General features: G+C 39.2%; 1 protein-coding gene across 1 annotated transcript in view; it reads right to left on the bottom strand.

The window, feature by feature from the left end:
- LOC139749823 (U3 small nucleolar RNA-associated protein 15 homolog) overlaps window positions 1-16,622 on the bottom strand; it is a 46,929-nt gene that overhangs the window by 28,378 nt on the left and 1,929 nt on the right. The window contains exons 2-4 of the mRNA XM_071664119.1: window positions 12,335-12,427; window positions 9,582-9,766; window positions 5,015-5,138 (exon numbers count right to left, since the gene is read on the bottom strand). Of these exons, the coding sequence (XP_071520220.1) occupies window positions 5,015-5,138; window positions 9,582-9,766; window positions 12,335-12,427 (402 nt within the window). The remainder of the gene's footprint in view (window positions 1-5,014; window positions 5,139-9,581; window positions 9,767-12,334; window positions 12,428-16,622) is intronic.

Genomic DNA, 16,622 nt, shown 5'->3' with positions numbered 1-16,622 from the left:
TATGAAAGCTTTAATGAAGAATTCCCAAGCTATATCCATATCATTTTCATTAACGATGCCATCCTAGAGCAATGCAAAGATCAGTAAAATTTGCATGTCTAAAATTTGGTATTTTTTCATGACTCTCATGCTGACCAACATTAAAGACAATGCTGAAAGTTAGCTCAAAATATTTTGCTGGAAATCACTTGTAGCAAAGTTTTCTCTAACTTCATTATTGTTAGCAACATCCTCATTTGTAACCAGAACTAAATCTATAATGTTCTTGTCACAAGTAGGTTTCTAAACTAATTGTATAAGGGCACTATCATGCAAATTTAGCAGGATTCCATGCCCAGAGTACTATGGTAAATGTATCTGTTTTAAAGGCACCTTCCCCTTCAGCAGCCCATTCTAAGTACAAATACTGGCACCGTAAAGCTAACTGGAAAAACTTTGTAAATTCTTTTGACTTTCCTTGGATAAATGCTACTTCTGTAACGTGGGGTTTCTAAGAAAAAGTGGACGTTACAGTAATACCAAGTATATTCACTGATTTAAGAGGTGGAATTATAGAACTGTCAAGGGAGAGATGAGACTTGTGAGGAGTTTTTAATAAGAGAGATGGGTAGAACCTGGGTCTTGGGAGGCATTAAACTTAACTAGGTCTCATCTACCCCACTGAGATATCCTGTCCAAATCTGAGTTTATTGAGGAAAATGTGTCAAGATGCAGATCAAGTAAGAGAAGGAGCAGAATTGAAGGATGTGGATGAATGCAGTGTTGATTTGTCATCATGGGAATACACTTACTTATTTATGGAAGAATACACTTACTAATTTATGTCCCTGGGGATAGGGGATTAAGAATACTTCCCACGTATTTCCTGCGTGTCGTAGAAGGCGACTAAAAGGGGAGGGAGCGGGGGGCTAGAAATCCTCCCCTCTTTTTTTTTTTTTTTTTCCCAAAAGAAGGAACAGAGGGGGCCAGGTGAGGATATTCCAAAAAAGGCCCAGTCCTCGGTTCTTAACGCTACCTCGCTAACGCGGGAAATGGCGAATAGTTTAAAAGAAAAGAAAAAAGATTTATGGAAGAAGGAAGAAAAGTATTTGGAAGAGGACAGAACCTTGAGGGAAACTGCTGTTGATGGAGAAAGGTTGAGGGAGGCTGGTCCATCAACAGCCACAGAGACAGATCAGCTGGAAAGGAATATAGATATAAAGGAACAAATTGAGGGAGGGAAGTCAAAGGAGGGGAGCTTAGAGAAGAGACTCCTTTGCTACATCCTGTCAAAAGCTTTGGATTATCATGGGCAACTACATAACACTTCCAAAAATCTTTCAGGGATGATGATGAGACATTAGTAAGACAGGAAAGAATATCAACAGTGGATCTCACCTTGCAGAAGCCATACTGGTGTTAAAAGAGCAAGACTGTGAGATTTAAGGTGTCTGAGGATATGGGAGTTGAGGAGGGATTCACAATCTTTGGAAATGGTAGATGTCAAAGTAATAGGACGATAGTTAGAGGGGTCAGAACAATCATACTTCTCAGGAATGGGAAGTATCAATGCATGCTTCCAAGAAGGAAAAGTTTTGGTTTTTAACAGAAATGGAACAGACGAGTAAGCATAGGTGCAAGTTCAGAGGCATACTCTTTCAGCACAACAGGAGGGATGCCATCAGGACCATAAGCCTTCCTTGTGTCTAGAGAGATAAGCACTTTTCGAACAATTCAAAGAGATTATGGGGAGTGGCTCAGGATTAGTAGGAGGAGCATCAGGGGATGAAGGAATGATAGAGTCATCCAAGATGGAGTTAGAGGAGAAACGGGAACCAAAGAGAATTGCTTTGTCTATGGAAGAGACAGCTACAGCACCTCAAGGGTGAGGCACTAAAGGCTAAGAAACAGCACTGGAGTTCTCTAGTTTTGGAGACTCTACTGCCGTGGCCACCCCCTTGAGGGAGTTCCAGTTGGAACAGGTGTTAGATAAAGACAGATTGATAGAACCGTGAAAAGATAATACACAGATTAAGGACAAGATGGGGTGATTATGAAAGAAGTGAAAGAATGCAGTGCTGAATCATCACCATGTAAGTGCAGCTAGTCACCTGACAAAAAAAAGGAAAATGTTAAAAAATGTGCTGGAGATAAAACAGACCCCTATGAGACACTACTGCCAATAGGGAACAGTGGAAAGGTTGATACATTAACAATTACAGATACATAAGTGAAAGAGGAAGCTAAATCTGAGAAAACACAATGATGGAGGACAGCCAAGAATGGGGAGCTTTGAGACGAGACCTTAATGCTGTATTATGGAGATATATATGTAAGAGAGGAAGCTAAATCTAAGAAAACACAGTGAGGGTGCATAGCCAAGAAAGGGGAGCTACGAGATGAAGACCCACATGCTGCACCAAGTCAGAAGTCTTATATACCAAGGGCTACAACAACAGATTCCCCAAAGTCTCTCAGAGATGACATCCAAAGATTAATATAAAAGGAATGGATATCATCGGGAACTCTTGCCTCGCAAAATTTATACCGCTGATTAGGGACAAGACAAAGATTCAAGATGCTCTAAGGAAATAAGTTGAAGAGGGATTCAAAAACATTGTATAAAAAAAAAGAAAAAAAACTTGCTTACAGATTTTTTTTTTTTTTTTTTTTTTTTTTTTTTTTTTTTATACTTTGTCGCTGTCTCCCGCGTTTGCGAGGTAGCGCGAGGAAACAGACGAAAGAAATGGCCCAACCCCCATACACACGTACATACACACGTCCACACACGCAAATATACATACCTACACAGCTTTCCATGGTTTACCCCAGACGCTTCACATGCCTTGATTCAATCCACTGACAGCACGTCAACCCCTGTATACCACATCGCTCCAATTCACTCTATTCCTTGCCCTCCTTTCACCCTCCTGCATGTTCAGGCCCCGATCACACAAAATCTTTTTCACTCCATCTTTCCACCTCCAATTTGGTCTCCCTCTTCTCCTCGTTCCCTCCACCTCCGACACATATATCCTCTTGGTCAATCTTTCCTCACTCATTCTCTCCATGTGCCCAAACCATTTCAAAACACCCTCTTCTGCTCTCTCAACCACGCTCTTTTTATTTCCACACATCTCTCTTACCCTTACGTTACTTACTCGATCAAACCACCTCACACCACACATTGTCCTCAAACATCTCATTTCCAGCACATCCATCCTCCTGCGCACAACTCTATCCATAGCCCACGCCTCGCAACCATACAACATTGTTGGAACCACTATTCCTTCAAACATACCCATTTTTGCTTTCCGAGATAATGTTCTCGACTTCCACACATTTTTCAAGGCTCCCAAAATTTTCGCCCCCTCCCCCACCCTATGATCCACTTCCGCTTCCATGGTTCCATCCGCTGACAGATCCACTCCCAGATATCTAAAACACTTCACTTCCTCCAGTTTTTCTCCATTCAAACTCACCTCCCAATTGACTTGACCCTCAACCCTACTGTACCTAATAACCTTGCTCTTATTCACATTTACTCTTAACTTTCTTCTTCCACACACTTTACCAAACTCAGTCACCAGCTTCTGCAGTTTCTCACATGAATCAGCCACCAGCGCTGTATCATCAGCGAACAACAACTGACTCACTTCCCAAGCTCTCTCATCCCCAACAGACTTCATACTTGCCCCTCTTTCCAGGACTCTTGCATTTACCTCCCTAACAACCCCATCCATAAACAAATTAAACAACCATGGAGACATCACACACCCCTGCCGCAAACCTACATTCACTGAGAACCAATCACTTTCCTCTCTTCCTACACGTACACATGCCTTACATCCTCGATAAAAACTTTTCACTGCTTCTAACAACTTGCCTCCCACACCATATATTCTTAATACCTTCCACAGAGCATCTCTATCAACTCTATCATATGCTTATATGCTTATATGCTTACAGATAACTTGACTAAAGTATTCAAGTAATATCCTGGATGAAAACAGAATAAAGAACTCCACCTATGGGAACCTGGTAAGGCTACATTATATTGATCAATATAGGATCTGACATTACAAATTATCACCTTCAAATGAGCATAATATGACATTGTACACTACAGCTTACTTTTGTGCATGTTTGAAAACTGCCCCAATTTGGACCCTTACTTCCTATTAGTTAGCGTGATGATCCTTATGACTACTACCATTCATTTCTACCTTCAAATGTGAGCCACATTACAAGCTTAATTTTTCAAATAGCTTGAAAACTGGCCCCTTTTGGCATTTTTTCTCAAAAACTGAAAGGATAAAAACCTGTAAACTCAAGTTTGGCCAATATTCTGGTACAATCATTGTCCTAAACTTCTAAACCAATCAGTTCATGAAAACCAAAGTTGAAGAATAGGGCTTGATAGTTTACATACAACAAGCAGTATCAGTGACAATGCTTTATCATGACTAAAATTTCTGCAGTTGCATAAAAACTAAATGACCTATCTGATGGATCACTGGAGTGTTACATTCCATTATATTATAGAAAGAAAACTAAAAGACCTTTTAAAGATAATCTGAGATGTGAGAGATGTTTTACAACCATCAGAAAAATTCACAAAAAAATCATACATCCAATGCTATTGTAATAAAACAAAAATCTGAAAAAAAAAAATGTATATGGCTATTAAGGACACAGCAAGAACAAATAAAAAAGATTGAAATTAAAACCCTGTAATATTTAGAAATATTCTCATGACGGTAGTGTCAAGAACAAGTGCCTAGGTCATGTTAACACAAAGGCTGATAATACTATGATAACAGCAATGGAGATACGAGGGGGAAAAAAGAGTATTAGAAATGTGCTGAACAGATACTTAAGTCACTGATAGGAAAACTGTGAAGGAAAAAATCTCATAAACTTATAGAAAGAAGAGATGACAAAAAGAATCACAATGAAGAAACTGCAAATTGACTGAGGAACAGAAAATCTTAGAATAAGCAATACAAGGTAAAATATGTATACTTAACTATACCTTGTGTTCTGACAAGGTGCAGATTTTACTTTCATCACTGATATCCCACACAATTGCAGTTTTGTCATCTGAGAAGGAAACAACTTGTGGCAAACCTTGGATGAAGTCAGCACAGTGAGTGGGACTGTAAATATACGCCGCAGTTAAATGAAATATTAAGAGAAAAATACTAATAATCAAATAATAATATTTTCATGTAATATTAGCATGCTAAAATTAGCATAATCTTAGGCTACGCCATACTGACAGCTCAAGCATGCACAGGAATCTATAGCAAAGTCACTGAAATCTCAATATATTCTACAGCAAGACCAACCACAGTACTCAAAATATTTGCCTATGAATTGCATACCTCTGTAAAGAAAATAAAAAGATGAAATGCATGATGCCTACAATGAAAAAATATTTATATCTATTTATTATATTTTGTCACTGTCTTCCATGTGAGCGAGGTAGCGCAAGGAAACAGACAATAGAATGGCCTAATCCATCCACGTACACATGTATATGCATAAATGCCCACACAACACACATATCCATACCAATACATTTCAACAAACATACACAGACATAAACATATGTACACATGTACACCTTCTTACATGCTACCTTAATCCATTCCCCCTGCCACCCCACCAAACATGAAATGGCATTCCCAACCCCCCGCATGTGCGTGAAGTAGTGCTAGGAAAAGACAACAAAGGCCACATTTGTTCACTCTGTCTATAGCTGTCATGTGTAATGCACCGAAACCACAGCTCCCTTTTCACATCCAGGCCTCACAAAACTTTCTATGGTTTACCCCAGACGCTTCACACGCCCTGGTTCAATCCACTGACAGCATGTCGACCCCAGTATACCACATCATTCCAATTCACTCTATTTCTTGCACGCCTTTCATCCTCCTGCATGTTCAGGCACCAATCACCCAAAATCTTCACTCTATCTTTCCATCTCCAGTTTAGTCTCCCACTTCTCATTCCCTCCACCTCTGACACATATATCCTCTTTGTCAATCTTTCCTCACTCATTCTCTCCATGTGACCAAACCATTTCAATACACCCTCTTCTGCTCTCTCAACCACACTGTTTTTATAACCACACATCTCCCTTACCCTTTCATTACTTACTTGATCAAACCACCTCACACCACATATTGTCCTTAAACATCTCATTTCCAACTCATCCACCCTCCTCCGCACAACCCTATCTATAGCCCATGCCTACAACCATATAACATTGTTGGAACCACTATTCCTTCAAACATACCCATTTTTGCTCTCCGAGATAATGTTCTCACCTTCCACACATTCTTTAATGCTCCCAGAACCTTCGCCCCCTCCCCCACCCTGTGACTCACTTCCGCTTCCATGGTTCCATGTGCTGCCAAATCCACTCCCAGATATCTAAAACACTTAACTTTTTCCAGTTTTTCTCCATTCAAACTTACCTCACAATTGACTTGTCCCTCAACCCTACTGAACCTAATTACCTTGCTCTTATTCACATTTACTCTCAGCTTTCTTCTTTCACACACTTTACCAAACTCAGTCACCAACTTCTGCAGTTTCTCACCCAAATCAGCCACCAGCGCTGTATCATCAGCAAACAACAACTGACTCACTTCCGAAGCCCTCTCATCCACAACAGACTGCAAAATTGCCCCTCTCTCTAAAACTCTTGCATTCACCTCCCTAACAACCCCATCCATAAACAAATTAAACAACCATGGAGACATTACACACTCTGTCGCAAATCGACAGACCCTGGGAACCAATCACTTTCCTCTCTTCCTATTCGTACACATGCCATACATCCTTGATAAAAAACTTTTCACTGCTTCTAGCAACTTACCTCCCATACCATATACCTTCCACAGAGCATCTCTATCAACCCTATCATATGCCTTCTCCAGATCCATAAATGCTACATACAAATACATCTATTTTTCTTATTTCTCAAATACATTCTTCAAAGCAAACACATGATCTACAAAGCCTCTACCACTTCTGAGACCACACTGCTCTTCCCCAACCTGATGCTCTGTACATGCCCTGACCCTCTCAAATAATACCATCCCGTATAATTTCCCAGGAATACTCAACAAACTTATAACTCTGTAATTTGAACACTCACCTTTATCCCCTTTCCCTTTTGTATAATGGCACTATGCATGCATTCCGCCAATCCTCAGGCACTTCACCATGAACCATACATACATTGAATATCCTCACCAACCAGTCAAAAACACAGTCACCCCCTTTTTTAATAAATTCCACAGCAATACCATCCAAACCCACCACCTTACCAGCTTTCATCTTCCACAAAGCTTTCACTACCTCTTCTCTGTTTACCAAATCATTCTCCCTGACCCTCTCACTTTGCACACCAACTCGATCAAAACACCTTATATCTGCCACTCTATCATCAAACATATTCAACAAACCTTCAATATACTCACTCCATCTCCCTCTCACTTCACCACTACTTGAAAAAAAATAATCTAATTAGTGGCAATCTCTTCTGCTACTTAAGTCAAGTGTTCCTGTGACTTCATCTTTCTACTCCTTACAGAGGCAAGTTCAACATCACATTCTACAGTACAGTAATAGAAACAAAGTTAAATAAAACTAACAGGACATTTATGCACCAAAGAGGCTATTTGAGATAACCATGTAGCATGGCTAGACGGAATGAAGAAAGTTACAAGGGGGTATGTGAGAGATTTGGTATGGCAGGGAATGCAATGGGATAAATCATGGAATGGTAAAAAGGGTGAAATGTAATATTTTGAGGTGGTTCAGGCTATGTGAAAAATGTAAGACAGGGAGTTTACATGGATATTGTATGATAGTATGATTAAAGGGGTTGGTGTGAGAGGAAGACCACCTGTGACATCGGGAAATCAAGTGTAGAAGTAATGGAGGGGGAGAAATGAGGGAAGAATGCATCTAAAAGTATAAGCAAGAGAGGCTTGTAAGGAAAGGGATAAGTGGAAACTCTTTTGCCATAGCCATCACTTGATGGGGGTCCCCAGAGGGAACAGGTAACAGATATATTCATAGAGTAGACAGATAGAAGCAATCCATCAACACTGTCTGACCTTTGAAGAATATCAGACATTTGTGCCATAGGTAATACGACAGAGCACATGAAAGGAATTAATATAAATTCAAAGTACACTGGGGATGAGCTCTTATTCCTTGACTGCATTCTCCTCCTTATATGCTGTTATTAAAATTTTAGCTTAAGTCACTGTAAAAGGCAATAGGTATTAAAGATGGCAGTAAGGAAGGCAAGTCTATTAGCAGTGCAACAAAAGATGTGGAAAAGACTTATTACATACAGAAAATGTTGAAGCCACTGTACTAGAGCTCTAATTAGAGGAACAACACATATTGCCTAGTACATATAAAACCAAATCATAAGATTCACGAGTAATAAAAAATAATGGGGTTAACTATAGTTCACACAAAAGTTGACCACACTAAGCACTGACCTCAACATACCCCTACATCATCATCAACCCTCACCATACCCTCACTTACGTGACCATGTGTACCTTAGCCTCATGTAAACCGATCCTCATCAAATTTCTTTCTATATGATATTTGTTACAAAACAAACACCAGAACAATTAACATCTAAGTGCATGGTAAAAGAGTGACTGTCCCATGGAAACATTCAGCACCCATACATGCCTACCTTCCCTACCAGGATGCACAACAGCCTTAAACTGTAGCAGAACTTCTCAATACAAAATTCATGTGGATGTTGATAGCGTGGCAAAGATCTTTGTTTGTGTATATTAACCCTGCAACTAAGGGTGTTACTGAAACACTAAACATGAAGCACCATTTCCATCAATTTTCTTTCTCACAACAGCTGGAAATGTACAGGACCCTAAGACTTCATCCCAGTAGCAAATAGGACACAAAACTTTTGGACAGGAACCTGACTAGCAAGTGTTCAGCAGTTTCTTAAAAAGATCCTGTTAACCTGACTAGCTGTTCTGTTATCCAGTCACACAGGTTTGCTTTCAGTCAAACACAAAAGTCCTTACTCACATAAGACAACATGATTAAATTGGCAGACAACTCAAAGCTTTTGTGAAGTCCTACATTCTTCAAACCAATCCTGGTAACGATCCACCAATTCCAAAGACTGTGCAAAGAGCTGAAGAAACAGTCTTTGATGAACCACTATTCTGAGAAGCAGAGCTTTTCCATGATACTATGCTGTAACTCATGGATGACTAAGCAAGAAATAGTTCATGTGCTGAAAGCCAAGAGCCAGGTGGTGCAGCAAAGAGAAGAGGCAAAATGGTTTGTTTGTGCACACACTATGGCTTACTAGGTTTATCTTCTTTCCTGTGGATACAGGCCTAAGCAGCCAGGCTACATGAGGTGTAAAATAAAGTTGTAAGTAATACCTCAGAAAAAACACTGTCCCTACAAGCTAAGCAAGTGACCAAATCTCTACCTCACAAAATGCTTTGTGTACTGCAAAGTTAATCTTTGTTCATACTTTATTGCTAAAAAACTTTGGCTGATTAGGGAATACTCACCCCTCATGTCCTCTAAATATACGGAGAAGTTGCTTTTGTCTGTAATTGAAAAGCTTAACCTCGCCTTCCTGTGAGCCAGCCAAAAGAAGCTGACCATCTTGTCGAAACTTTCCGCCATAAGCTAAGCGCTGAAATCTTGAAAGAGTTCGCCAAACCTGAGTAGTATGCTTGTGGTACACATCAACCTAAAAAGAGATGGGTAAGGGCATGCTTTACTTGCCCATTCCCTCCTGGAACTTCCTTCTAGGGAATGGACAAGGACAAAGAGTCTCTACTTATCCCTGATCCACATATCCTCTGCCACTTCTAAAAGCACACTGTTCTTCCCTAATTTCATGCTCTGTATATGCCTTCACCACCTCAATCAATACCCTCCTATACAATTTACCAGATATACTCATCAAACTTATATCTCTGTAGTTTGATCTCCCACTAATGCATGCATTCTGCCCATTCTCAGGCACCTTACCATTATCCATACATAAAATGAAAATCCTTACCAACCAATCAACAGCACAGTCACCCACTTTCTTAATAAATTCAACTGCAATACCATCCACTCCAGCCGCCTTTCTACATTTCATCTTACGCAAGGCTTTCACAATCTCTTCTCTCTTCACCAAACCACTCTCCATAACTCTCTCATTTCAATTACCACCCGACCAAACCACTCTACATCTGCCACTCTATCATCAGACACATTTAACAATCCTTCAAAAAATTCATTCCATCTCCTCCTCACATCATCACTACCTATTATCACTTCCCTTTCGCCCCCTTCATCAATATTCCCATTTGTTCTCATCTTTTGCACATTATTTACCTCCTTCCAAAACATCTTATCCTCCCTAATGTTTACTGATATTCACTCACCCCAACTCTCATTTGCCCACTTTTCAACCCTACACCTTCTTCTTGACCTCCTGCTGCTTCCTCTTATACATAGCCCATTCATTTGTACGCCTTCCCTCTGTGAAACACCCAAGTGCCTCTCTTCTCTCTTTCACAAGCAACTTTACTTCATCCCACCACTTACTAACCTTCTCTAATCGGCCCACCTCCCACCTTTTGGATGCCAAATGGATATCTTACACATACCTCAATGCTTCCCTAAATACCTCCTATTCCTCACCCACTCCCCTTGCTTCATTTACTTGCCTTTTGCCATTCTATATGCAATCTCTCCTGGTATTTCTTCACGCAAGTTTCTTTTCCAAGCTCACTCTCACCACTCTCTTCTCCTCAACATTTTTTTTTTTTTCCTTTTTCAAAAAAATCGACAAATCTTCACCCTCACCTCCACATGAGAGTAATCAGACATACCACCAGCTGCCCCTCTCAGCAAATTTACACCCAGAAGTCTCTTTTACATGCCTATCAATCAATATGTAATCCAATAATACCTGTTGACCATCTCTCACACTCACATACTTATACTTCTGTATATCCCACTTTCGAAACCAGTCCTTTTTCAGCAGACAACTCCACATTATAATTTTCATTATCTTAATCACTTACATTATGGTGAAAGCATTAGATGGTACAAGAGCAACCTCACATCCATATATTTGTGCTCCACTAAACAGGTAGAGTAACATAGTTGCAGAATCTCTTCAGACATGACAATGAAAAATAAAATGAAAAACTTAAAATATTTCACGAGAATACATTCTCCAAGATACTCTGCTTACCCTTTCACTATTGTTGGCTGTATACCAGATATCATAATACAACTCTGGTGGATTTTATCAAGGGAATGGCAATTCCATAACGTCATTCACCACTGAAATGAAACTATGCTCCATCAGACTGCTTACTATGAATAAGCCACAAAGATGGGTGTTATGAAACATGTCACAAACCTAACTGAATCAACAACAAAATACAGTAATTAATCTTTAAAAGAATAAAATGCACCCTCACCAACAACTGAAAATGCTATAAAATATTTACAAGTCAGTTGACCAATCCACTACTCAGAAACTGTACCTCTGTTCTTAAATTATCCTGATATCAAGTTATAACTCTAAAATCATTTCTAACTTAGAAAGCTTATATGTTTCAGCACATTTACATTGACAAAACTTGCATAAGTACCTTTAGACTCTATAGCAATAATAAAACCTCTTCATAGACAAAGCCTAGCAATTGTAAATACCAACCTGAAAAGCCATTCATGATGTCCATAATTTGGTAGTTTGCCTACCATCAGTGAAACATGATGAAAATTTTGAGTTAAATGCTACTCCCCTTGTTAACAGAAAATAGCATAAATAAGACCTACAAGATTTATCTGGCTGTCTGAAAGGCAGTTAAGAAATAACAGCTCACTTGTGAGCAAGTCTACTCACACTAACTTACTATTTTGAATACCTCCTACAGTAACAAACACAGTCAGCACAAAATGGGCAATTGTGATGTTAATAAAAGGAGTAAGATAAAAATGTCTACACTTGAAATCACTCCAGTGCTAATAGCATTTACTCCAAAATGTGATTCTTCATCACAATATTCTAAAAAACTACCTTTGGCCCTTTTAATCACTCCAAATCATTTTCATAGTTGATCACGGCTCACTCACTTCATCATCAGCAACATCTATAACTAATACAAACTTCAAATTGTTGTTCTTGTTAATTCACACAACCATGACTGATGTTCTAATAAAAAAAATTTCACAGCTAAGTGATGGTACATGAATTCATATATTACTGATGAATGCTATACTTATGTGAATTTTTAATTTCCCTTACCTTAGGCCCTGAGGTTACAGCAATATAATGTGGCTCGACAGGACTCACATCTACACTGTTGATAGCAGTAAATTCTTTGACCGTTATTGGGAACTGGAATTATTCATTCATTATCAGTATCGTAAAAACTTCATGAGTTTAGTTGGGTCTATAAACTATGGAAGGATGGCTGAATAAACCAATGGAGGAACTTGATCAATTTGGGGATTATGCTTTTATGATAAAATAATTTTGTTATTGAACACAACTAACAACTCTTCCTATTACTTCAACCAATATGCACAGTAATGTTACAAATTTTCATCTGAGTTCAGCATAACTCCATGTATGTTTGTATTGCATCATATTCTTGAAACAGCTACTGTGACAAAGGCTCTATTATGCAAATGCATTATAATACTTACTTTATTGTACAAAATCCAACTGAGTGATTAAACAGATAAAACCTTGTTATAAAGTATCATTAGCAGCTTTGCCATAATACAACTGCATTGCATTAACAATAGAATCCCTCATCAGATATCATATATCTTATCTTGAAATAAACTACTGCATGTATGACAAGACTGCCATATGCAGTACTCATCTTCATCATCTTTCTTACAAAGAAAATAGTGTAATAAGACATGTGTCAGTGGAAGATGTTGATGTGAATCCAGACTGAAATTCGTACAAAGGGCTATGCTCTGTAAAATATTCATTTATTTATACATATTATGTTGAACACTATAGGGATTAAGGAATACTAGAGAGATTCACGGATTTAGAGATGTTATGTGCCAATACAAACCTAAAGTACGCAGCATCTGTTTTCCTCTTTTTTCTATTCAAAGGCACAACCCTCGCTATATTCAGATCATCAAGTAAGTTACCATTATTGAGAGACAAATTCATAATATGAACAAGTGGTGAGGCAATTACTAAAAAACATTTCTGTATAAAGCTGGATGGAGGGTTACAAAAAGACATTCACACTTAATCATCTGTAAAAGTAATTCAGAAGAGTGCTGATGAGATATAAGGTCATTACTTAATGTAATAAAAAACAGAAAGCTATACACATCAAGGAAAATGTGGGGTTATTCATTGTAATACTGTATGAAACATTGTCAGAAATTAACATTAGCCATGAAAATGAAAATAAATTCTTTTTTATGGTTAAGTGGCCTAAAAAACCTAATGAGCACTTGCCAACACAATACCTTGCTGCATTCATCTTCATCTTGATGCAGTCCTGTAGCCTGGTGGGAATACTGTTGTCAAAATTCTTGAGTAGTTCTGAAAAAACTACCCCATAGCTACTCAAGTGGCACCTCATGCTTTGGTACAGATGACGTGACCATATCATAGTGTTGTTCCCTCACAACAGACCACAGGTTTTCAACTGTGTTTAGGTTGGGCTGCTTCCTGACCAGTCATTGAAATATTTCACCTCCATCATTCAACCACCGTGTAACAGACCTAGCAGAATGGCAAGGAACCCCATGTTTTTGCCTCAAGTTGCACTTTAAAATGAATCACATATATGATCAGTAGGTAAAATTATGGTCCTACCAGATTCACTTTCAAATTCTTGGGTAAGATAACCACATTACAAACACCATGGGTGCTGAAACACCCTCACACCATAAGATAAGGAGGATGTTTTACAGTCTATTCTGTGTGTTATGGCAGGTGTGGATCCAGGGAAGGTGGCCTTTAGTAAATGTCAACTCATCACTTAACACAGTTTTCCATGTTTCCCAGTTCTAAACACTATTTCTTGCAAAATTTCACTCACTTATCCTCCTGAGTTACAGTCAGTCAAGTAATATGTCAAGCATGACAATCATAAAATCCCAAGTTATTATGCTGCAACTTTTGAACACTCCTTAGCAAGACATATTCATGCAAGTTAGAGTTCTTGATTTCATATGCTGTCAGAGATGGGCAAGCCTTAACTTGTCGTGCAAACTCTTTACGAGTCCTAGATGTTAATCATAGCCTTCCACAAGTGGGAAGAGGAGCCAGTAAATTGGACTCCCCTAATTACTTAAATTGCTTGTTCATGTCTTGGACACTTTGCTGTAAACATCTGTTTGCTCAGCAGTATGTTTCAAATTATGCTCTGCTCTGGATAAAGCTATCACTGCTGCAATGTCCTCCTTCAATGTAACTCTCCAGGACATGGGATGGCACAAGAGCTAGTTAACTGCAGCAAATATGGAGAAAAAGTAAACAACACGAGTAGACAAACTAAACAGACATGAGCCTTAAGGTTGCTACATACAAACTGATGCTTATGACACAATATCACAGTGTGGCTAAACATATAAATAGTGTTGATGTATACTTATGACACTTTCCAGGGTCTCTCTATAAGAGAAATTAAATGATTTCCACAATATTTAAAGCTGACTGTCTTCTCACATCTAAAACTGTATATTTTCTAGATTTTCATAACTGTTTCACCACTTTTATATAAAAATTACCAAACAGAACCCATCTTTTTGTCTATCATACACTGTGTAAGACAATTTTTGTTCCTGAGTAGTAAGTGTTATTTCCTTATTGCTTATGTGTAAAAAGTAGAGAAAAAAGGCTACTATTCCTTTCAAACTTTGTTTTTGTGACCAGGACGGTGATATTTTTTAAATTTACCTATTTCTGGTTGGTTCATGGATGAATCTTTATTCTCATAAAGTCAGAGAAGAGCATATGAATAAAAATTAACATGTATTTACCTTAATGTTAAGCAAAAATGAACAAAAATATTTAGAAGTGAGTAGTTTTTTGAAATTTACAAGAGTAATGTAAATCACTTTCACGAATCAGACCCCACATATAATCTCCCATCATGTTCTTGTTACATGTTCCTCGATAGCAGCATTCAAAGTCCAGTACATCCTGGTGGAAGTGCTTGCCTTGCTTCTCCGAATATGCTCCCATGTCCTTAATGTATCAAGATAAGCATCAAGGATATGGACTTTGATGGATATCCTGCAGCCCAATTTGCTATAGTTCTTCACCATATTCTCAACCAGCTACACTTAAGTTTTTGGCCTTGTGATTGCCCAGGAAGCCCCAAACCACAGTGACAAAGCTGTCTCTAGTGGCATTCCCCTTCCTAATCAGCTACTTGGGAATTTATTGCCCTCCAGGATCTCTTTAACTGTAGCGCGACAAAGACATTGGCTTTGACCTTTGCTTCAGACAGCTTAGGGAAGAAGTCTTGAAGGTACTTGAAGGCTGCAAACTCCTTATCAAGAACTGTGACATTGTTTCATAAGGCCTATTTTCATGTGCAGTAGTAGCATCAACACCTTCTGGGGGTCCACCAGTAGCTTCCACTTGACGTTATTCATCCCCACAGAGAAATTGGTCTGCTGTGGCCAGTCCTGCCTTTGGCAGTGCTCTCCCAAAGGTAAAGATAGCAGTGAAACTTGGTGAAACCACTTTGGAGACCCATAAGGAATGCCACCATTTTGAAGTCTCCGATGACCTAATAGCTGTACTCATCATACTTCAAGGCATCTAGCAAGGTCTTGACACTGTTGTATTCTTCTCTGAGGTGCACTTCGTGAGCCAAGGAAAGAGACAGGTACTTGTTCCTTTTCTGGAGCAGCACAGCTTTGAGGGTCCTGGATGAGCTGTCAATAAAGAGGCACCACTCATTTGGGTTACAGGTGATTCTGATTGCCTTGAAAAGACTGGTTACAGCAGAGGCAGAGCCTATCTTGATGGGTGAAGCTGGAAAAACCTAGGTGACGCTTCCTTTGATCTGTGATTAGCACACTTTCATCCAAGTTCCACTGCCTGAGCCTAGACATCAAAAGCTTAGCACTGTACTTTGTGAGACCATAATCTCTGCTCAAGTCATTCAAATCTTTTTAATTGAGGTATTATGGGTTTCCCTCCTTAGCTGCAACTTTGAAATTGTAATGTGGATCTACAATGTCTTCCTACCCCTCTGACTTGCTGGTCTGTTCTGATGACAGCTGCTCTCTCTTCAGAGGAGTGGGTACGGGGAGCTCAGGGTGGTGTGGCACCGGGCCAATGGATGATGGACGGTCCGAATACATGATAGCAGGTGCAGTCTTGCCAGTCCAATGTTTGGAAGGGTCCACCATGCAGAAGTAGCAATTGCTTGAGTGGCCAGTGGTTTCCTGCCAAATTCATGGGATAGCACACCATGGTTTTCTTTCTCCCTCTGTACCATCCTTGTGCTACCTCGCTAATGAGGAAGACAGGCATGCCAAAATATGCCATGTAGGCCTCACACAGCTGAATCTGCCATGGAGTACTTTTT

This window comes from Panulirus ornatus, chromosome 8 (genome assembly GCF_036320965.1).
Source record: "Panulirus ornatus isolate Po-2019 chromosome 8, ASM3632096v1, whole genome shotgun sequence".
NCBI lineage: Eukaryota > Metazoa > Arthropoda > Malacostraca > Decapoda > Palinuridae > Panulirus > Panulirus ornatus.
Note: the sequence above shows the minus strand (reverse complement) of the source record. Positions and strands in the feature narration are given on the sequence as shown.